A 24,639-nucleotide genomic window follows, 5' to 3' on the forward strand; every position below is an offset into this window, starting at 1 on the left:
ACTAATTATTTCAGAGACTCTGAGAGAAATCACCTGTTTCAAACAGTACTACCTACAATACCAGAAAAACAACTGAAGTAAATACTATGATTTTATCTAATTTCCAGGTAGTAACTATACACTTCCCAAATGAACAATGTAAGTGATTCATGTATGAGAAGCAAAAAATGGTAACATCATGTATATGATGATTTTAATTATAGATTCACTATACCTCTTCATTTGATAACTGGGCTGAAGATTCTTCATGAGTTAAAGCACACACTACAGGTATTTTTACTTCTTCTTCAACATCTGTTTTTTTGTGATCCTTTCTCTTATTAAGTCTTTGTTGTTCATCTTCCTCCTAAAAGTTAGGAAGAAAAAATATATATATTACCCAGGTAATCTACACTTAATGATTCACATAGTTCTTTAACCACTCACAACAAATAAAAAAGAACAAAGCTTTATGATAAGAGAAAAACTGGACACAAGTTTATTTGTTCTGTAATCCCATTTAAGGACATCTGGTCATAACAAAATGTTTTAATACTATAGGCACAAAGTATGAACCCTGGTATAAAGGAGAAACCAGAAAAGAGCTGCCAAGAAGAGCATACAATATGAAAGGCAAAACACGAGAAAGCAAACCACCCCCTCTCCTTCAAATGATCCAAGAAAGAAAACATGCATAGAACATTCCTTCAGATTACTGTAGAAAATAGGAAAAGGTTATGACCTTACACATCCATTAGAAACATGAAATACAGAGGAATGATTGAAGTTGATGTGATAACAACTCAACAAAGATGAATAAGATACCTTCAATGGCCCCCAAAACCATCTGGTGGGAAGGGACAAACACACCAATGATTGCAATATATACGTTTTCTCACGATGACTGATTTCATCTGAAAAGGGGCCCAAAGAAGGTAAGACCTCAGGTGGATCTTGAAGGGATGAGTTTGCCAACTGCATGAGGGAAGACAAGCAAGGGCTCTAGGGAGAAAGGACGCACAGCACGTACAAAGGCGCAGGGGCACAGAAGAGCAGGCAGGTAGGGGAACACCGAAGGATCTGATGTGACTGAAGAGAGGGGCAGATACATGAAAAGTGAGGGATATGGAAAGGAGTGGTGATTAAGTGCTTAGACTCTGCAATAGAGATTGGCTCAAACCTCAGATCTGCCATTAGCCCCCATCGCATTTGGAGAGTTTTGTTGTTTGTTTGTTTGTTTTTAGAACTACATGAAATTATGCTTTCTATCTAAAGCCTCAGCACAATGCTGGCACACAGTAAAAGCTCAATAAATGTTAATTAAGGCCTTAAATGACCAGTTTAGGAGTTTACACTGTTTCAATGGGCAGCAGGAGGGGCATGAATAGATCTGTACTTTAGAATCTAAATATTTAAGTTGACTGTGTCTATACACAAGATGAATGAGTCAGAATTAAGAGACAGAAAAGAAATTTAAGAGGGAAGAAACTTCTGAAAAACAAAATCCAACTTAAGTCATACAAGGTAATTTAAAATATTTCTCTTTTTTCCCCAAGATTTTATTTTTCCTTTTTCTCCCCAAAGCCCTCCGGTACATAGTTGTATATTTTTAGTTGTGGGTCCTTCTAGTTGTGGCATGTGGGACGCTGCCTCAGCGTGGCTTGATGAGCAGTACCATGTCTGTGCCCAGGAGCCAAATGGCGAAACCCCAGGCCGCCGAAGTGAAGCACACGAACCTAACCACTTGGCCGCAGGGCCGGCACCCTAAAATATTTCTTATAATACCGAGAAAAACTTCAACATAGCTGTCCGAGGGAAATATTTGTAAATACAGGTAGTATAGGAAATTAGCTGCAACACTGTTTGAAATGACCAAAAAAAAAAAAAGGAAATCACCTAGATGCCCATTTAATTAAGTCAATTATAGCACATCCATGCTACCAGTTAATGAGACAGTATCTCTGACATGAAAATATATCTAAGATAATGCTTATGAGAAAAATAAGTTATAGAATAAATACTTATACTATGATAGCGGTTGTATAGAAAAGAAAACTAAATATACACTTATAAACACACACAAATAGTCTGAAAGACTATCTTCCTAACTGATTACTTCTGATTACAATAAGTGGTTATTTCTGTGAAGGGAGGTATGGGAGATACCAAGGGAGATTTTCACTTACATTTATTATTTCACTTTGTATTTAAAACAAAATATTTTTAACATGAGGATGTATTTATGCATAACTCATGTAATTTAGGTAATTTTTTAAAAAACATAAGGAGAAAGTAGGATCTTGGGTATAGAGCAAGCCGGACACCTGCCTTTTACATCGCTCAGCCTCTCCATTCCCACCCAAGGCTCTGAGAGCAACGTCTTGGAAGACCTGGCCCGGATTAACACAATTCAGGAGCCCTAGGAGAACTGGACAGAACTGCAGGGAAAGATTTTCTCCGAAATATGTACTATTCATTCTCTCAAGAGGATCATTTCTACACGAGATTTTTTCCCCCCAGACAAGGTCATTTCTAAAGTTGAAAAAAAATTCCTCAAATGCAGCTATTATGTTTTTTGAAATGGCATACATCACCTTGTTTCAGGCTTAAGTCAATCTCTAATAGACATAAAGTAACGCAATCACATGTGGGGGCGGGGGCAGGGAAGGGTGGTGTATTATTAACAAAGCAAGCAAGTCCTACAAAACTGCTATTCACCTGATCTTTCTTCTTCAGTTCTTCAACTTGTCGGAGCTGTTCTGAAGTTAGCACAATCTCCATTCGCTGCATGTCCCTCATCAGCAAACGCTGAGACTCCAGAAACTGGTCATTGGCCTTCTGCCATGTGTGTTTTAACTGGTTGTGTTGTTGTCGCTCTTGCTCCAAGAGATGGCAAACTGTTTAGGAATTGCCCAATCACAAAGATTGAATTTTAACTGTACGCAATCTCTTTAACACAGGGCTACTAGACCGGGTTTGGCTAATGGTCCATTCTGTCTGGGATTCTGCCTCTGACAAGAACCAAGGGGCAACCTGTCATAGACACGGCAGCTGTCCCCACACCATCTCTCTAAGCAGAGTCTCCCAAAGTGTGCTCCTAGGAACAGGAACATGTGAAAAAAAGGTTTCTGTGTTCAGTAAGTTTTAGAAACCCCAGGTTAAATAAACTTTTTTTTTAGATTGGCATCTGAGCTAACATCTGTTGCCAATTTTTTTTCCCTGTCTTCTTCCTCTCCCCAAAGACCCCCAGAACACACTTGCATATTGTAATTGTGAGTGACTCTGGCTGTGCTATATGGGACGCCATCTCAGCATGGCTTGATGAGTGGTGCCATGTCCGCACCCAGGATCCGAACCGGTGAAACCCCAGGCTGCCAAAGTGGAGTGCACGATCCTAACCACTCAGCCAAGGGGCCGGCCCCTAAATAAACTTTTAAAGACTTCTTTACTGCAGGACATTGGGCTCAGGTCTTAAGGATATCTATGTTCTCTTGGAAGATGATATAGGGTACAGTATTTCCCAAATTTTATTTGCCAAAAAATCCTTTCAATAGGGCCACTCACATAATATCACATGTTCTAGGGAATACACTGGGAAATGTTGCTCTAAAGGGCAAAGGTACAGCAACCAGTCCTAATTGTCTTTAATACACTGATAAATCTGTTGTCCAGGAATCCTTCTTAGCTCATTTAGTTTTGACCTCTCAGGATAAGTCCAAGAATTTTTGTAAATGCTTATATTGTTGATACTCATCAGATCAGCCATCTTTTGCCAAAAGAAATAGGCAGCAGCATCTATCTGCCCATGTACCCAGCCACTAGGTACAGAATCCTGAGAAACTCATACTGCTGACTTTTCCTCACCCCAACACATTCGACTGTGACAGAGCCTACTAATTCTGCCTCCTGTGCAGTACGACTCAGCCATCTTCCGCCTTAGATCAGCCCTGCGACCTAGACAACTACAACGGGAGTCCCTCTGTTATTCTTCCTGCTAATAGACCTGCCCTCTCTACTCTACCCTCCACACTGCTGTTAAACATTCTAAAATGCATAATTAATATTATCACTCTCAAATTTAAAGCCCTTCAGAGGAGCCAGACATAAAAGGCCAATATTGTGTGATCCCATTTATATGGAAGTCCAGAATAAGCAAATCTAGAGAGACAGAAAGTAGATCAGTGGTTGAGGAGAAGGAGAGCATAGGGAATGACTGGTAATAGGTACAGAATTTCCTTTTGGAGTAATGAAAATGTTCTGGAATTAGACAGTGATGATGATGTACAACTTTGTGAATACATTAAAAACCACTGAATTGTACACTTTGTAAGAGTAAACTTCACGGCATGGGAATTACGTCTCAATAAAGCTGCTATTTAAGAAAAAATTTTAAAAACCCTTTAGGGGCTCCTTACTATCCATATGGTAAAGTACAAAATGCTTAGCATACGGTCTCCATGATGTGGCCCATGTCTACCTCTCCCATCTCATATTTTGCCCCAGTGCCTCTTGCATCCTAATTTTGCTGAACCACATCTCTTAATACTTCCTTACCTTGTTGCACCACATACAAATGGCCTTAAATGTCATGCTCATCTCTCACTACCTGACAAATACCTATCTTTCAAAACTCCACTTAAGAATAATTTCTTTCAAGAAGCTTGTTTGCGGCACTGCTGCCTTTAACACACTTCTAAGCCTAACATCTACGATATGCAACTCTATTAAGTTGGTTGCATATCTAATTCCCCCAATTTAGGCTGTAAGTTACAATGCTGCTCAATGTTTATCTGACTTCTTTTCATTTAAATACTATTTTTTTAGTGTGAATGTTTCAGTATGGAAATTACTCTACCCCCTTACTCTTTGTTTTTTGTGTGTGTGAGGAAGATGGGCCCTGAGCTAACATCTGTTGCCAATCCTCCTCTTTTTGCTCAAGAAAGACTGTCGCTGAGCTAACATCTACACCAATCTTCCTCCACTTTATGTGTGATCCCCCACAGCATGGCTTGACAAGCGGTGCTAGGTCTGCACCCAGGATCTAAACCTGTGAACCCCAGGCTGCCAAAGTGGAGCGTGCAAACCTAACAACTACGCCAGTGGGCCGGCCCCTTCCCTTTACCCATTTTAATGAACCTTCTCAGATACTTTTCCAGACATAACTATTTCTGGAAAGGTTGGGGCACATACTTTAAACAAACTCCTGTTTCTTTTGGATACCCTTTCAGAGTTTGGGTGTCTTTTTGGCTATAACAGCATATTTGAAAAGTGTTTCCTGAAAGCCTAAGAACTGGTCAAACTTTGGGTTATTTTCCTAATGTTTTATGAAATAATTCTATAGGCTTATAAAATTTCCACTTTCCACTATTTGGGGAAGAAACCAACTCATATGCAACCTAAATTATTTATGAAAGAGCTATATCTTCCACAGCATTTGAAATTCTTAAGTATTCATTATAGGACCCTATCACCACAGTCCTAAACCTGCTTATTAAAATATGTCACTAGAATAACCCACAACAAGTATAAGATTTCAAGGCGTCCACGCATTTGGGTGAGGAAAAAAATAAGATCTTTATTTTCATTAACCTCTAACTGAAATTTATCATTTTTTTCGATTATAAAATGTATGCAACAACCAGTTATTGTAACAATACCTATGACTTGGTCACAAACAGAAGTAACAGATATTTTCATACCCTAGCACAGCGGTTGCAGACATGTCAATATGTCACTTATGCACATCGCTACTTCAAACTTACAGTAATCAGACCTGCTACCAGACCTTGTTATTTAATGTGTCAATAAAGTAGCACATCTATTACTATATCATAAGTTTGTGGTTATTTACTTGGTAACTGCTTTATAACATAATTGGCTTCTCTTATAATCTTATGTATTTTATGGATTAAAAACATTATTCTGAGAGGGCTTCACAAGACTGCCAAAGAAGTCCATGACACATAAGCCTTAAGAACCTCAATATATGGGAATCACCAAAAGAATTAGACAAAAGTATATTTTTCTTTTAATGGGGTAAGGATGAGCCTTCTTCCTCTATCCTGGGAAAAGAGAGTCAATTTCTGGGGCTGGCCCCGTGGCCCAGCGGTTAAGTTCGTGCGCTCTGCTTTTGCAGCCCAGGGTTTTGCCTCTTCAGATACTGGATGCAGACCTAGCACCACTCATCAAGCCATGTTGAGGTGGTGTCCCACAGGCACAACTAGAAGGACCTGCAACTAGAATATATGACTATGTACTGGGGAGCTTTGGGGAGGAGAAGAAAAAAAGAAGAGTCCATTTCTGCCTCACTCTCTGACCAGGCTACTGAAATCAAAAGTGTCCCTTATAAACAGGGATGTTCCTAAGGACAGCAGAATACACTATCTGCCCTCTCTGTCCCATTTTCACTTTTGCTAATCCACCTCCATCAAAATGGGTCTGGGGGCAAAAGCAGTTTATGCAGAAGTTCCCAGCCCTATTATCTTTCTGCCCAGAGCTCATGCTTTGTTATTACTGGGGTCCCGGAGGAAACAGAAGCCACTAACAATCCAAGTATCTTTCGTAGACTTCCCATCTCCAGCTTTTCATGAGAACATCCAAACCGACTACACAGCTTAAACTGAATCACTAACATCTTGGACTGGTATTTTAGGATTTGTTATTGTTCTTAATCAATATCAATTTTATTTACATAGTTCTCTTAGAGACTGAAATTAAAATATACAGAATATTTATTTACCTTCATGCAATTCTTTGCGCAGTTTCTCAGCATCTTCTTGTAAAACAGATTTCTGAGTATTCAAAACAGCCACGTACATCTCTAGGTCAGTCCTACAAGATTTCTCAGCTTCCAGATAATGATTCAATTCTTTAACCTGAAACAAGAGGCAATTGTATTAAACTAAAATTCACACCAGTTTCTATCTTAGGCATAATGGTAAGTTCTGGATGTGCCTTGAAAAAAATTTTTATTTCTATTTACATAAATTTAAATTTACAAAAAAATTAACATTTATAATTTTTAATTACAAAACAAATACCTACTTACCATGGAAAACTGGGGAAATAATTAATAGCTGACATTATCTATAATCTTATCACCAGCATAAATATACAATTGAGATTATACATAACAGTTTTGAACCTTGTTCTTCAAAAAGGTAGTTCAGATTTGTATTCCCAGAGCAACACATACATGTGCTCACTTTACCACATACTCAGTAACACCAGGTGGTGGTGGTGGTGGTGGGTTTTTTAAACAGTAGTTACTTTCTAAACATAAAAATGATACCACACTCTGGTAAATTTGCTTTTCTTTGATTTCTAGAGGGGTAATTCTAAATGCCTTAAATTTATAAAGAAGAGACCTTTTCACAGACATATATTCATGGAAGGAAAAAAGAGGAAGTCATGGTGGAAAAAATAATTGGTCTCATACTGTAACGAACGCAAACTTGAAGACAAGTGCAGAATACTTTTTTAAATCACATCTTTTATTTTTTTTTATTATTTTTTGCATGTGTGAGGAAATTTGGCCCTGAGCTAACATCTGTTGCCAATCTTCCTCTTTTTGTTTGAAGAAGATTGTTGCTGAGGTAACATTTGTGCCAAATTTCCTCTACTTTATGTGGGATGCCACCACAGCACAGCTTGACAAGATGACAGGTTCAAGCCCGGGATCCAAACCTGTGAATCCCGGGCAACCACAGCGGAGCACACAAACTTAACCACTATGCCACCAGGCTGGCTGCCAAAATCACATCTTTTACAAAACTGCCTTATTTCTGTTGAACAATTAACTACAATATTCAAACATTAACAATATACTCTAATATCTGAAATAGTTATAACCAAAATAAAATGCAATCTTGCCCTAAAAGCGATTACAGAATCACTTGTTTTACCCCATCTTACAAATTATCCATCCTAAATTTTGGCCATATAGCTAACTTTCAACTTTCTCAAATGATTGTATCTAATTTCACTTTCAAGGTCATTTTCATGTCTTTTATGTTCTCATTTCTTCACACACAAAACAGATGGCTGACCTGTTTTCAATTATCTTTACTCCTAGACCATTTAATACAATACAGTGGTAGAGGTCACAGACTAAAATGATTATTTAAGCTGCTATCTGATGTTTCACTAGAGGTTGTCAGCCAACCAGAAAGATACTAACAAAGCACAACAAAGTGCTGACTGCTGTGAGGCATTTCCCTGTCACATGGAGAGGGCGATAATTCAGTTGATGGTAAAAGAGTCAATATGGCAGATATAAACTGGTGGTATATAACTACTAATTCTATCAGCTATTAGTTCTTGGAATAAATATTTGACTCAATTTATAATCAATGAATTTCTAACATTTGAAAGCTACTGAGCAGAACTCTGGGAAGATGATGGCAGTGGTGGCAGAGTAATGTGAATTTCCTTGAATTCCATATGCCCTAACAACAGAGCTACTAAAATAACAAAACCAAAAATACACAGACATCTACAAAAAAAAACAAGTGATAAAAAGAGGATGAGGACAAACTACTGACATCTACATATATGGATTTACATGGTATCGGCATCCATGCAGGGGAAAGGAAAAGGAAGCAACAAGGGCCCCAAGAACTCCAAAATAGTCAACTGGAGCTCCAATCTGACAACAGTAGCTGAAACTGGGAAGAGTTTCACAGACTCCGACAGTGGGTGAATGCAATAAATTTGTACTGTAAGACTTAAATCCCATTAGGGTAAAAATGGTATTATATTTTCACTTATATTTCCCTAATTTCTAGTGACGTTGAATATCTTTTCACATTCCTTGACTATTCTGGTTTCCTCTTTTGTGAATTGCTTGTTCATTTCTTATTTCTCTATTGGGTCATTTGGCACTTACACACTTGGCAATTTTTATTAATTTTGGATACTGATTTTTTGTGAAGTATAAGAAGTATAGATATCTTCTAACAGTTTATAGCTTCTCTTTTCACTTTTTGTGTTAACTTTTAATAAGGAAGTTTTATATTCTAATGTTGGCAAATTTTTCAATCTTTTCTTTCACAGTCAATATTTTTGTCTTATTTAAGAAATGTTTTTGTACTCCAAATAACATTCTTTTTTTTTTTTAAAGGTTTTATTTTTTTCCTTTTTCTCCCCAAAGCCCCCCAGTACATAGTTGTATATTCTTCCTTGTGGGTCCTTCTAGTTGTGGCATGTGGGACGCTGCCTCAGCATGGTCTGATGAGCAGTGCCATGTCCGCGCCCAGGATTCGAACCAACGAAACACTGGGCCACCTGCAGCGGAGCACGTGAACTTAACCACTCGACCACGGGGCCAGCCCCCTAACATTGTCTTTTTTTAACATCTAAAAGTTTTAAAGATTTACTTTTCATTCTTAGCTTTCTAATTAATTGAAGTTAACTTTTGTAAAGTATGAGGTAGAAAGCTAATTTCACTTTATTCTATATTTATAACTAATTATTTTAAAAGTCTATCTTTTAAAAATCCATTCTTTTCCCACTGATTTGTAATGCCATCCGTCATTTATCAAATTTCCATATACATATGGGTCTATTTCTGGGCTCTCTATTCTGTTTCACTGGTCCACTTGTTTATCCCTAAACCAATAACAATCTTAATTACAGCAGCTTTATTCTAAGTCTTAATGTCTGGTAGGCAGGGTGAGTCTCCTCACCTGGCCTTCTTCAAAATTTTGCTGGGTATATTTCTGATCCTTTCCATGTATGAATTCTAGGATCTACGAATCAAGTTCCTTATTAAACTGCTGGACTTTGAGTGGAATTTTAAATTTATAGATGAATTTGGGGATATACTGCCTGCTGCTTTATAATATATTATCTTTTCATTCAAGAACACACATGCATTCAGATCTTCAATTTTAATGTATTCCATAAAGATCTTGCCCTTTTTTGATTAGATATATTATCAGGTAACTTATATAGTTTTGTGGGGTTTTTTGCTATTGAGAATGGGATCTTTCCCCCCATTATATTCTTTAATTGGATATTACTGGGGTATAGCACACTACTATCAGGGCCAGCCCAGTGGCACAATGGTTAAGTTCGCACACTCCACTTTAGCAGCCAGGGGATCGCGAGTTCAGATCCCAGGTGCAGACCTACACACATCTTATCAAGCCATGCTGTGGCAGGCATCCCACATATAAAACAGAGGAAGATGAGCACAGATGTTAACTCAGGGCCAATCTTCCTCAGTAAAAAGAAAAGGATTGGTGGCAGATGTTAGCTCAGGGCTCATCTTCCTCAAATAAAAAGAAACACTACTATTTTTGTACGTTAATCTTGTTGGAACAACTTTCCTGAACTCTTATTAGGTCTAATAATCTATATATTCTCTTGCTTTTCTATATAGACAAGCAAATCAGTTTCATGGCTTTCTTTCCAGTTCTTATGCCTCATTTCTTTTCTTTTCCTTTTTTTTTTTTTTTGGTGAGGAATATTGGCCCTCAGCTAACATCTGTTGCCAATCCTTCTCTTTTTGCTTGAGGAAGATTGTCGTTAACATCTGTGCCAGTCTTCCTCTATTGTGTATGTGGGACACTGCCACAGCATGGCTTGACAAGTGGTATGTAGCTCCAGGCCCAGGATCCGAACCCACAAACCCTGGGCCACTGAAGTGGAGCATGTGAACTTAACCACTCTGCTACCAGACCGGCCCCATGCCTCATTTCTTTATCTCATGTTGCTACATTGTCTAGGGCCACAAAAACAACCTGAACAAAATGTTTGAACGGAGCTCTCCTCATACTGTTCCTGTCATTAATAGTAAGGCTGCAAAACATTCATCATTAATTATGATGCTTGCCGAAGGTTAAATAGCCCTTTATTAAGTTATTGGGTGTTTAAATTTATTAAATGCCTTTTTGAATCTAAGATGAATATATTGCTCTTCTCCTACAATTTTTTTACGTGGTATATAACAATAACAGGTTTTCTGGTGATCTACCATCTTTAAATTCCTGGGAATATACCCTATTTGGTCATGATCTTTTTTTTTTTTCCTTTAAAAACTATACTGTTGAAAATTTTTGTTTCTGTATTCCTAAATGAGACAGATCTCTATATATTTTTCTTATACTACCTTACCCTCTGTGTATGTTTGTAATGTAGTCATACAGGTCTCATAAAATGAGTTGGAGAGCTTTCCCTCTTTTTCTAGTCTCTAATACAGTTTGGGAAATATTAGGATTATCTCTTTCCAAAGGTTTGGAAAAAACTGCCTGGAAAACCCACTGAGTCCACTGTCTTTTGGAAGAGAGGGGACAGATAGATTCTGACTATAAATTCACTTTCTTTAATACTTATTGACTACTTTAGTTTTCCTATTTTATCTTGAGATGATCTTGGCTAATTATCTTTTATTAGAAATTTTTTCATTTCATCAAATTTATTTCATTTCAAATCTATTGGTGTGACATCTTTTGCTTTTCTATTTCACCAATTTCTGCTCTTACCTGTATTATTTCTTCCATTCATATTGTTTGTACTATTGTTCTTTTCTTAGATTGAGTAAAATATTAAATCAATCTAAATATTTTACAATTCCTTTTTCCATATGAATTCATTTTTTTCACTTCCAGACATTTTATTTTAGCTATCATTTTTTTTAAACACTATTTAAATCATTTTTTTTTTTTAAGATTTTTTTTTTTTTTTTTTTTTTTCCTTTTTCTCCCCAAAGCCCCTGGTACATAGTTGTATATTCTTCGTTGTGGGTCCTTCTAGTTGTGATATGTGGGATGCTGCCTCAGCGTGGTCTGATGAGCAGTGCCATGTCTGCGCCCAGGATCTGAACCAACGAAACACTGGGCCACCTGCAGCGGAGCGCGCGAACTTAACCACTTGGCCACGGGGCCAGCCCCAAGAGTGGTTTTTTTTTTTTTTTTTGGAGGAAGATTAGCCCTCAGCTAACTACTGCCAGTCCTCCTCTTTTTGCTGAGGAAGCCTGGCTCTGAGCTAACATCCGTGCCCATCTTCCTCTAGTTTATATGTGGGACGCCTACCACAGCATGGCTGCCAAGCAGTGCCATGTCCGCACCCGGGATCCGAACCAGCGAACCCCGGGCTGCCGAGAAGCGGAACGTGCAAACTTAACTGCTGCGCCACCGGGCCGGCCCCATATTTTAGCTATCATTTTATAGTAAATAATTTAATAACCTGTGGTCAGAGACTTGGGTCTGTACATCACTTCTGTGAAATTTGTTCACACTTCCTTTGTGACCTTATGAAAAGTATAATGTACCTAAACATAATACTACTTTATTCCATGCACTATCCTAAGTGCTTTATATGTTAACTTATATAATCCTTATAATAGTCTTACAAAGCAGGTAGTACTATTATCCCCATTTTATAGATGAGAAAACCAATGCAAAGTAAGATTCAGTAATTTTCCCAAGGTCACCCAGCTAATAAATGCTGAGCTCTTAACTACCATCCTCCACTACAGTATAAAACATAGTCTCTCCTTCTTGGGTATAGGTTCTGTGTGTCTATTACATCTAAATGATCAACCAGATTGCTCAAAACTTCTGTATCCCTACTAATATTTTTTTCTGCTTGCATTATCACTTGTCAAAGGTCAGTTTAAATCTACTACTATAATTGTGAATGTGAACTTCCCCTTGTAACGGTCACTTTTTAGTTCACGTATTTCAAAGCTATGTAAACTGTATTCAAGTTCATGATTGTCATGTCTTATTGAAGGATTATTTATTAGATGCACTCCCTCTTTATCTCTATTAACTCTTTTTTCCCTAAATCCTGTTTCATATTATAATTGCTCCAGCAACCCTCCTTTGATTAGTCCGATCCTTCTTAGCAGGTGATTATCAGTTTAGATTTACAAGAATTATTGATACATTCCTGTGTTGTGCTTTTGTTTACTATCTTTTATTTTTTTCTTTCTTTCCTACTTTCTTTTAATTAATTACTTAAAATTTTGACATTCCTTTTGTATTTTCTGTCTTTATGGCCAACAAATCCAGCCATACTATAGCTACATCGTCTCTAAAAGATCAATTCTGGGTCTGGCTTCAGAAAACAAAGTCAACTTTGAACAGCTTCTTTTCCTTGATAAGAAAATGAATGAGATGGAGTCTCATTCTGATAAGAAAACGAACACTAACTTTGTAACAAAGCTGCAAAAGCATCACTGTTGTGATTATTTAAAATATCCATAAGGGCGAAATCATCTCTAAGCATTTTTTTGCATTTGAAAGAAAGCAATATTCTTAAGATGGATAGTCTAAATTACAGTTTTTACCCCCTTAGTGATTCTAATTTTGCTCATGGCATTAGGGCAGAATCTTGGTTTTCAAGCAAATGGATTACAGTGTTTCACAACCTTTGAGGCCTCCAGCTCTTTAATCTTGTCTTCAGCCTCTGTCAGTTTATCTTTCAAAGCTGCAATTTCCTTCTCCATGGGCATCACAACAGACCGAAGTTTTTCAGCATCCTCTTGGGCCTATGGTTAAAAAGAATTAAGTGCTACAACTTACTGATTTATTGCTTTTCTAAGAAACTCTGACCCACTCGTTAAAATTAGTATAACAAATAAGTCTACCAGGCACTGCATTAGCACTCGCAAAACTGAACCACGTCTAACTTTTCAATGTTGCATTACTTTGAATATCAAGTCAGAATCACAGTTTTCCCAAATATTCCACTTAGAATTTGGGAGTACATAGGAAAATGGATTCACTATGACAAATTTGACTTTTTAAATAATTGAGAAATTGAGTTGGAAAATATTCTCTATATAAAAGGAAATACACATAATAAATACTTTTTTATAATTCTGGTTACTAAATTAATGAAACCATAATTCCTTATAAATACTGAAAAGATTATTTTTAAGCACTAGAAAATAGAACAATGTCTTTTCTAAAGTATTAGAAAATTATGTCGCTATAAAAGGCTTCCATCCACCCAATTATTTAAAGAGTGCTTTAAATATTATTTTACTTTTGATATTTAAATAAAACAAACTCAAAGAATGACCCCCATATTGTTTTTCATCCTTCATTCTCAAAAACATGGATTAAAAGGAAACAACACCCATACTAGTAAACTAGTAAATTTTCATTATACATGAATTTTCATTACATAATTATGTATTATATATATTATATAATTATATAATTTTCATTATATATTACATATTATATATATAATTTTTATTTTCACTATATATTCAGTATACTATATATACACACACACACATACATATGTGTGTGTGTGTATATATATATAGACAGATATAGATATACTGAAACAAAGGCAGACTCAAAAGTTAGCTTTTTTCCTTCTGGTGAAAATAAAAATTAACCTTATTCACTCAGTTGAAATGAGCTCAAGCTTATCTTAAATTGTTCATGATAGGGAAAATATCACATATGCCCAAAGTGGAAATTTTCCCTAAAAAACATCTGTCTCAGAAAAGGGAAGTTCACTTTATTTTCTGGTCCTTACAAAGTCATTTCATCATTCATTTTATTTTGAACTAAGTCCTGTTTGCAAAAGACATGTGAGCTTAAAATAACTTCAGTCAAGGCTAATTTGGGATGCTTACAGAGGTCAGCTGACACAAATCAGCAGGAAAAAAGGGGGGAAGCAAAGAAGTTAACACAGATTGAGTTATTTGTTAATGCAAAGAGGACCTCACAATTCCAAGTGTTACATATCATTATAAACAAAACTTTTAGGGATAATTCGTTTTAAATGACAGAAAGGCCTTTAAAAATAATGAAAATCTGAGAAATTGTCACAGTCAAGAGGAGCCTAAAGATACATGACTAAATCTATTATGGTGTCCTGGATGAGATCCTGGAATAGAAAAAAAGGACAGTAGGTAAAAACTAATGAAATCTGAATACAAAGAATGGACTTCAGTTAATAACAATGAATCAACATTGGCTTATTAATTGTGACAAATGAACCATACCAATGTAAGATGTTAATAACAGGGGAAACTGGGTGTAGAGTGTATGGGAACTCTGTACTATCTTCACAATTTTTCTGTAAATCAAATACTGCTCTAAAAAATAAAGTTTATTTTAAAAAATAAATTTTAAAAACAACAAAAAGTGGCAGGTTGTGGAAATCATGAATATATTAGAAGAATTAAAAAAATTATCCTCATGAGAATGTGTACTTGTGGCTTGGAATAAAATTTCCAATGACAGCATCAAGTACAAATTCATCTCAAACAACTTGAGAGAAGTGAACGCTGTCACTTTGGATAACTATGTTAGATGACTAAGCAACTCTAGTGATGATGAAGACATTGTCAGATCCTCACGATGATGCTCAATTACAATCTTTTTCTGAAATGAGAGTGGAAAAAAACTATTGCTCAAAGTTCAAGCTTTTGTTTTGGGTACTGGGTTCTCAGATGATTTTTATATTATTAAAAAACTAATTAAATAGCCTTCTAAATACATAAAAGTAGTCCTTGTATGGACAAGAATAGAACCAAAGATTATGATTAACCTGATTGAAAAGAAAAATCAAATTCTAATTATTATTTTTTATAATATGTGATTTAAGATATATGCATGTACATAAGTAAATGTTTATATAATCAACCTGGCCAAAAAGCTTTTTAAATTGTCTCAATGATAAAATGTTTCACATTATAGTTAGTTGCTCTGTGTTCAGGCATTTTATGGTAATATGTCCACACATAATATGCGGTACAGTCATCACACAGGAACCAGAGTATATTGAGAAAGAAGGAAAATTAACATCTGTTCTAAAGCTTTGGTTTAGAAACGATCACCAAGCAACAAGACTCATTCAACAAATATTTACTGAGTACCTATGTGCTAGACACTATTCTAGGCATTTAGGCTACACAAATAAATAAGAGTCCTGTCCTCCTGGAGCTTACCAGGAGAGAAACATAGCAAACAATAATCATAATAAATAGGTGAACTCTATATTATAAGGAAGTACATGCTACGGAAAAGGAAAAATTAGAATAGAATAAGGGCAGCCAGCAGAGCTGTGGTAGGTGGGGGAGGGAAGTGGGCAGGTTGCAATGTTAAACAGCAGGGTCAGGACAGGCAGGGTCAGGACAGGCCTCACGTGGTGAAGAAGGTGAGGGAGTTAGCCATACAAATAGCTGGGGGAAGGGCATCAAATTATCCACTACTATATTTAGGTCTGTGTCCAAATAATTTCTATAACAGAAAACATAAACTTATGTACAACTTCTATTACCACAATAATATTAAAGCATCTTGCATATGGATTCAAATATGTCTACAGATGAATACATTCCTTCATACCTTTTTCATTTCATTTTCTAAATTTTCCTCCTCTTGACCTTCAGACAGCCTTCTCCTTAAATCAGCTATTTCCCTCTCTGCAGATTCTCGATACTGTGCCCACTGTGTTCGTTCCTGCTCCAGCCTATGGTGGAACTGGTGCTCATAGTCACGAACTGTTTCTACAAAACATCACCAAATGTTTCATGTCTAAGCATTCTGAAAAAAAGTGTTTTGACACACTAAAATTTAAAAAGTACTTATGTAAAGAGTTCATGCCTAATTTCTGGAAATCTTTTAATTCACTAAAAACCCCCTAACATTTCTAGTTCTCATTATGCATAGAAATTCTGCTAAGGGCTTTAAATCGTCATCTCTAATCTTCACATTAAATCTGTGCCATATATTATTTTACAGATGAGGAAAGCTTAGGAAAGGTTAAATACTCTGGCCAATGTTTCATACAGAAAGAAGCACAGTTAGAATTCAAAGCTAACGCCAATTCCAAAACCTATGTTCTTAGACACTATGCAACGGCTCCTAAGACAAATGTAACATGTCACTCCAATCCAACCACCTGAAAGTGTGAGAAAAGGGATATATTTCTGGAATATTTTACTGCAACTCAAGATTCTAAACTGAGACAAATTCTGTAAAGTCTTTGTAAAATGGCTTTAATATAATCTTAAAACTATGTGATAAACACTGCTAGTTACCCATTAATTTCCACTCCTTCTTCTTCCTTACTAATAAAACCCGAATTTTGTTTAGGAAGTCAATGACCCAATTTAAAAACCAGATTTTCCAGTTGTCCTTGTAGTTATGGGTACTACACACCTCGATAAATTGTGAGGGGGGTATATGCTGGAGATTTCTAGCAAATTTTTGCTTTTCTGAGGCAGACTGAAGGAAGAGCAGCCATTTTTCAGCCATGAGGTGAAATGAAGTTGAAAACACATACTGAGGATGAAGGAACAGAAGGTCTGAAGAAGCCTAGGACACTGAGGACGCCATGCAAGCACAGTAACCAGCCCCAGACTACCTACCTCTGGATTTCTTCTTCTGTGAGAAAAATGAACTCCTATTTGGGCAAGCCACTATAGTCAGGACTGTTACATGCGGCTTAGAGTAATCCCTAGGTGACAGCCACAAACTCAGAAACAGGGCTAGTCTAATTGGCCTTCTTACAAAGAACACTAAGTCAAAACGACACAACTGCGAAGATGGAAAAAAAAGTCATCACTATTTCACACTTATAATATTAACTAAACTAATTCCAGGAACCCAAAGATTCAGGCAGCAACTTACTTCATTTGATTATAATCTTCTCAGAAACGCAGGAAGTAATAAAGCACTAGTGCCAACAGCAGATAAAGAGACCAAACTACCACTCTTCCTTTAGACCAACGGTCACAAGCTGGCAGCCCACAAAGCCTATTCTATCCCATAGGCCATTTCACCTCATCGACTGCAGTGAAGATTTCACATAAAAACCCAAATTTTTCTTAAAAATGTAAAAGACATGGCAACACTGGACTGGATGGGCAATAATTAGCTGAAACTAATAAGCGTAAACAGCAACTTTACTTTTCACCTGGGAGGTTCTGCATACTCTCTGTGTTCATAAGCTTCATTCACTGACGTTACTTGCCTGACGCCCATAAGAAAATCGATTTTGAAGCCCCGCTTTAAACCTTATCATGAACTATAGTTCTCATTTAATGCTATATCTCTGTAACATTCATTATAATTCTCCATTATTAAATTTGTTAAAGATACAGATGATTTACCCACGTACACTATTACTGGCTTCCCTTTTATGTTAAAGACAACAGTACATCTTGAAGACGGTAATATATAAAGCCACAAATGAAACTCAGGATATATTTTAAGACCCTCTGAAAATGTTCTCAATCATCAGAATCAGTTATCTTAGATCATATAACAGATCCAACTTTCTTTGTCTTTACCTTTCATGACAGCCTGAAGTGAAGCGACTTCTTCTCTCCACTGTCTTTTCACTTCGTCTATAGCTTCTTGCTTGGTATTCTCAGAGACTGTGGCAATGGCCTTAATATTTTCCATCTCTGCTTGGGCTTCCCACAGCTGTGTCCGAAGGTGTCCCAAATCATCTTGTGCAGCTTGTAACACTGCATTTTGCCTCTTCAGATCCTCTGGAAAAAAAGTAAAAGACTTTCCATCAATGAGGGCTTCACTTGCATCAGGCTGACATTCCAATGAAGAAATAAAACACTACACTTATAATGTTAGTATTCTAATGAAGAAATTAAGCATATGTTACAAAATGTTAACTTAGAAAATGAAATCATTGTAATAAAGGTAAGATTTATGATATGCTGGGTATCACAAATCAATTAATTATTAACTATCTAATCAGATAGTGATTAAGGCCAAAGTTTTAGAGCTAAATTTAGTCTTTCACTCACTGGTTAAATGAGCTTACTTAACCTCTCTGGCCTAAGTTTCCACATCTACAAAATAGGGATAAAAATATCTGCCTCAAAAAGTCATTTTAATGATAAAACAATTTATTGAAAATGCTTATTAGTACAGTACCTTGCACAAAGTAAACATTCAAGAAATAGGTAATAAAAGAGAAAAGAGTGACTGGCCCCGTGGCCGAGTGGTTAAGTTCGCGCGCTCCGCTGCAGGCGGCCCAGTGTTTCGTCAGTTCGAATCCTGGGCGCGGACATGGCATTGCTCGTCAGACCACGCTGAGGCAGCGTCCCACATGCCACAACTAGAGGAACCCACAACGAAGAATACACAACTATGTACTGGGGGGCTTTGGGGAGAAAAAGGAAAAAATAAAATCTTTAAAAAAAAAAAAAAAAGAGAAAAGAAAGCCAGAGTACATAGCAGTTACTGTATCCAAGTGTTTTAAAAGTTAGGAATAACTTCACAGTACCATCTCCTAAATATTAAGTTGATGTGGTGTGCCTACTGCATGATTTAAGCCTAGGCAGGACGTACGTCTGGCCAAACTGAGCTCCAAAAACGATGAACCTACCACCAGCATACAGGGGTGTGTTGGTTTTCCCATACCCTCACCAACAGCCACTATTTTCCATTTTTTTTAATTCTTACCAAGATCATGGGTGGAAAATGGTGATAGCTTTAATCTATATTTCTATTAATAAAGAGGTTGAACATCTTTTCATGCATTTATTAGTGACCAGTATTTCCTCTTTGGTGATATCTTTTACCTGTATTTCCAATTAATTGTTTTTCCTCTGCTTTGGAAGAGGATTTTTATATACATTGGATATTAAATCTATTTTCTCTTACAAAACTTTTCCAAGTCTGCCGCTGTCTGTCTCCTAACTTCCTTATCTCTTACCATCTAAAAGTTATGAGACATTTATGCAGAAGAACTGTTCATCTTTGCAAAGTCATCAATTTCCTTCATAGGGCACAGTAATTAAGCCAATCAGCTATAAAAACAATTTAAGATCTAACTCTACCACTGACCAGCTGTATGACTTTAAAGGAATCATAAGGCTCTCAAGCCAGGAGACCACCAACATTTTTCTGCATAAATTTCTAAGTACCTGAAAAAAATCAAAGATAATACCAACTAAAGAACTTTTAAAAGTTGTGAAGGTATTCATCATTATCAAACAATCACAGGAATTAACAATTTCACAGTCTAAGGAATGGGGGGGGACCCAGTCATGCTAAGTAAAGTCATTTAAGAAATCTCTACTCTCTCAACATCAGTTTCACATCATTTTGTCACCATTATTAAAACATTTTGAATAACTCAGAAACTGAGTAAAGACATAAACACGTAAAACCACAAAAGAAGTGTGTTTGAGCCTGTATCACCTCTTTATTCAGTGTTAAACTGTTTTGTAAAATGTGAAATAAAAGAAAAAGCGTTCCTTTTGGAATACTTTATTCATTGCTAAGAACTACAATCTTTTTTTTTTTTTTGAGGAAGATTAGCCCTGAGCTAACATCTGCTGCCAATCCTCCTCTCTTTGCTGAGGAAGACTGGCCCTGAGCTAACATCCATACCCATCTTCCTCTATATGTGGGATGCCTACCACAGCATGGCTTGCCATGTGGTGCCATGTCCGCACCCAGGATCCCAACCGGCGAACCCCGGGCCGCCGTAGCAGAACGTGTGCACTTAACTGCTGTGCCACCAGGCCGGCCCCAAGAACCATCATCTTGTCAAGGCTCTAGTGCATATAGTGAACACCTCCTCATGCTAATTATCCCTGCTACTTCTGATTTATTGGGAATTATCCAGAGCTATTCACTGCCACGTTGTCACTATGAAAGAAAAACACACAAATACCAAACCTGAAGAGTGATTTCTGGCATGTCTCCAGACAGTGAGAAGCAGGATAGAGGGTCTAGAGGAAGACTACGCCAACTTCACTCTCGACCCCTTTACACACATTTACGTGTTTAGATAGAATATAACACATTGTACTATTACTTTAAGTATCTGTATATATATTTAAACCAGGAAACAAACAGAAGTTTAAAAAAAAGAAAGAAATTTTTCTGTAGCAAAGCATATCAAACATGTTAGCCAATGGTACAGGTTAATCATTTATTTCGTTTTTGCATATTTAATTATGAAGATTTTCAAACATACTCAAAAGCTGAGAGTATAGTACAATAACCCTTCACATACCTATCACCAAGATTCACCACTTACCAAGATTTCACCACATTTACTTCAACTATCCTTCTTCTTTGCTGAAGTATCTTAAACTAAGCCCCAGAAACCCTATCACATTATGTAACACACTACATACGTATTTCTAAAAACATAGATATTTTCTTATATAAATACAGGGTCATTGTCACACCTAAAAAAATTTACAAAAATTGTTTGATATAATCTAACAACCTCTCTGTAGTAAAATTTCTCCAACTACCACAAAAATGTCTTTTTGAAGATTTGCTTGAATCAGGATCCAAACAAGACACTTCATTTGGTTATGCTAATACCTTATAGAATATTTCAAACATGGAGACAAAAGAATTCTAAAAGGAACATCTATCATCTCCTAGCTTCATCAATTTTTAATGTTATCGCTACATCTGCTTTAATTTCTTTTTAACTTTAAGAAATAAAACATTACAAATACACTACCTTCTTCACAGGTAACAACTATCAAGAATCTGGAGTCACTACCATGTATATTTTACACCTTTACTCTATGTTGCAGGCTTTTAAAACCTTAATGCTCTCACAGCATACTATTCTTCTGCAATTACCTCTCACTCCACAACATTGTTTTTGAGATTGCTAGTACCTGCAACTACTTCACTCGTCAGTTGCAATACCATACACCAACACATCAACTATTACGTTCACGGGCACTCAAGTGTGAGGTAGGGATCTACTCCTTCTACATAGATGTTCCCATTGTTCTATACCCATTGCCCCAGTCTTTACCCATTTTTATAATGCCATCTATGTCATACATCAAATTTCCACATATGTGAGGGTCTGGTTTTAAAGCCTCTATTCTATAAAAATGGTCTATATGTCTATTCTCATGCCAAAACTATACTAAACTAAAACAGCATTATTTATACTGTTTTGTCTCCTCTCGTATATGTTTAAAATTTTCCATACTAAATAGTTTAATAAAAAGGCCATGATGGGGCTGGCCCCGTGGCCGAGTGGTTAAGTTCATGTGCTCTGCTTTGGCGGCCCAGGGTTTCGCCAGTTCAGATCCTAGGTGTGGACATGGCACTGCCCCATCAAGCCATGCTGAGGTGGTGTCCCATACAGAGCCAGAAGGACCTACAACTAGAATATACAACTATGTACTGGTGGGCTTTGGGGAGAAGAAGAAAAAGAAAGAAAGACTGGCAACAGATGTTAGCTCAGGTACCAATCTTTAAAAAAAAAAAAAAAAGGCCATGATATAGTTTTGAATAAAGTAAGGGCACTTGCCCTACCAGATATCAAAAGTTATTATAAGCCTCATGTACCCACCACCCAGCTCCAGCAACCATAAACTCATGGGCAATCTTGCCCCATCCATCAGTACGCACTCCACAATATACTGAGAAAAGTCTCAGACATTTTTTAAATTAAGAAACTTTATTTTTGAGAGCAATGTTAGGTGCACAGCAAAACTGAGCAGAAAGTGTTGTCAGTGTTTTAGATTTGGGCCATCATAATAGGTATCCAGTGATATCTCATCGTTGTAACATTCACAGACTTGTGCAATCACCACCACAATCAATTCTGGAACATTTTCACCACCCCAGAAAGAAATCCAGTACTCTTTATCACTGCCAACCCTCCAACGCCCCAGTCCTAGGAAACTACTAATCTACTTTCTATCGCCATTGATCACCTATTCTGGATATTTCATATAAATGGCATCGTACAATATGTGATCCTTTGTGACTGGCTTCTGTTACTTAGCATATGTTTTCAAGGTTCCTCCATGTTGTACTGAGTTTCAGCACTTCATTCCTTTTAATGGATGAATAATAAAAACAATTTGTTTATCCATTCATTATGAGTAATGCTGCTATGGAAATTCACGTACATGTTTATGTATGGACATGTTTTCCTTTCTCTTGTGTTACATCTAGGAGCAGAATTGCTGGGTCAAATGGTAACTCTATACTTAACCATTTGAGGAACTGAATGACTTTTTCCAAAGATGCTGGACCTTTTAACATTCCTGCCAGCAGAGTATGAGGGTTTTCATTTCTCCACATCCTTGCCAACACTTGTTACTGACTTTTGACATAGCCGTGATAGTAGGTGTGAAGTAGCATTTTGTAATTTTGATTTGCATTTCCCTGATAGCTAATGACACTGAGCATCTTATCATGTGCTTATTGGCCATTTGCATATCCTCTTTGGAAAAATGTCTATTCAGATCTGTTGACCATTTTTAGTTGGGTTGTCTTTTTATTACTGAGTTAAATGAGTTATTTATATAATCTAGATAAAAGTCTCTTATCTGACATTGTATTTGCAAAATTTTCTCCCATTCAGTGGGTTGTATTTTCACTTCCTTGATAGTGTACTTGGAAGCACAAAAATCTTTAAATTTGGTGAAATCCAATTTACCTAATTTTTCATCAGTTACTTCTGCCTGTAGTGTGCTATCTAAGAAATCACTGCCTAATCCAAAGTCACACAGATTTACCCCTATGTTTTCTTCTAAGAGTTCTATAGTTTACCTTTTAAATCTAGGTCCCTGATACACTGCGTTAATTTTTGTAGATGCTAGGGGCCCAATGTCATTCTTTTGCATGTAGACATCCAGATGTCTCAGCACAATTTGTTGAAAAGATGATTCTTTCCCAACTGAATTGTTTTGGTACCTTGTAGAAAATCAATTGCTCATATATGTGAGGGTTTATTTCTAGATTCTCAGTTATATTCCATTGAACTATACCTGTACTTATGCCAGCATCACGCTGTCTCAATTACTGTTGCTTTGCAGTAAGTTTTAAAATCAAGAAGTTGAGTCCTCCAACTTTGTTCTTGTTTTCCAAGAACGTTTTGGCTATTCTGGCTCCCTAGTATTTTCATATAAATTTTCGGATCAGCTTATTCTAAACAGCTTATCCTATTTCTACAAAAAAGGTCACTGAGATTACTGAAAGACATTGCATTGAATTTGTAGATCAATCAGGGGAGTATGGCCAATATTAAGTCTTCTGATGTATGAACATGGCATGTCTTTCCAACCTTTATTTAGATCATCTTAAATTTTTTCAACAGTGTTTTGGAAGTTCAGAGTACAAGTTTCATACTTTGTTAAATTTATTCCTAAGTGTATTATTCATTTTGATGCTATTGCAAATGGAATTTTAATTAAAATTTTAACTTTAAGTTTCTTTAACTTCATTTTCAGATTTATTGCAAGTATATAGAAATACAATTGATTTTTGTATATTGATCTTGTATCCTGTAACCTTGCTGAACTCTTGTTTAGTTCAAACCTATATTTAGTTTTTTAGTGGATTCCCCATAATTTTCTAGATAGAAAAGGTCATCTGAAAATATAGTTTCACTTCCTCCCTTCCAATTTGGATTCTCTTTTTTTTTTTCTTTTTGGCCTAATTGCCCTGGATAGAAACTCCAGTCCAATGATGAATAGAAGTGGTGAAAGTGGAATCATTGTCTTATTCCCAATTTTAGGGAGAAAGCACTGTCTTTAACCACTTAGTTAAGTATGATGATGAACAGCAACAGAGCATTCTTATATAGCGTCGGAAGATAAGAGGATGGCACGAAAAGACAAGGCAGGGTACTACTCTGCTATACACAGGGTTGCTAGGAATTAGAACAGATTCAAGGGCACTAACAACAAATGATGATGTTAGC

At 36.6% G+C, this 24,639-nt stretch overlaps 1 protein-coding gene across 2 annotated transcripts in view; it reads right to left on the reverse strand.

The window, feature by feature from the left end:
- RABEP1 (rabaptin, RAB GTPase binding effector protein 1) overlaps positions 1 to 24,639 on the reverse strand; it is a 104,384-nt gene that overhangs the window by 29,882 nt on the left and 49,863 nt on the right. For both annotated transcript variants that reach the window (XM_023653324.2, XM_023653323.2), the window contains 6 exons: positions 18,254 to 18,457; positions 16,305 to 16,465; positions 13,358 to 13,477; positions 6,719 to 6,854; positions 2,698 to 2,876; positions 215 to 346 (listed from right to left, as the gene is read on the reverse strand). In XM_023653324.2, coding sequence (XP_023509092.1) covers positions 215 to 346; positions 2,698 to 2,876; positions 6,719 to 6,854; positions 13,358 to 13,477; positions 16,305 to 16,465; positions 18,254 to 18,457 — 932 coding nt within the window. The remainder of the gene's footprint in view (positions 1 to 214; positions 347 to 2,697; positions 2,877 to 6,718; positions 6,855 to 13,357; positions 13,478 to 16,304; positions 16,466 to 18,253; positions 18,458 to 24,639) is intronic.

This window comes from Equus caballus, chromosome 11, assembly GCF_041296265.1.
Source record: "Equus caballus isolate H_3958 breed thoroughbred chromosome 11, TB-T2T, whole genome shotgun sequence".
In the NCBI taxonomy this organism is placed as follows: domain Eukaryota; kingdom Metazoa; phylum Chordata; class Mammalia; order Perissodactyla; family Equidae; genus Equus; species Equus caballus.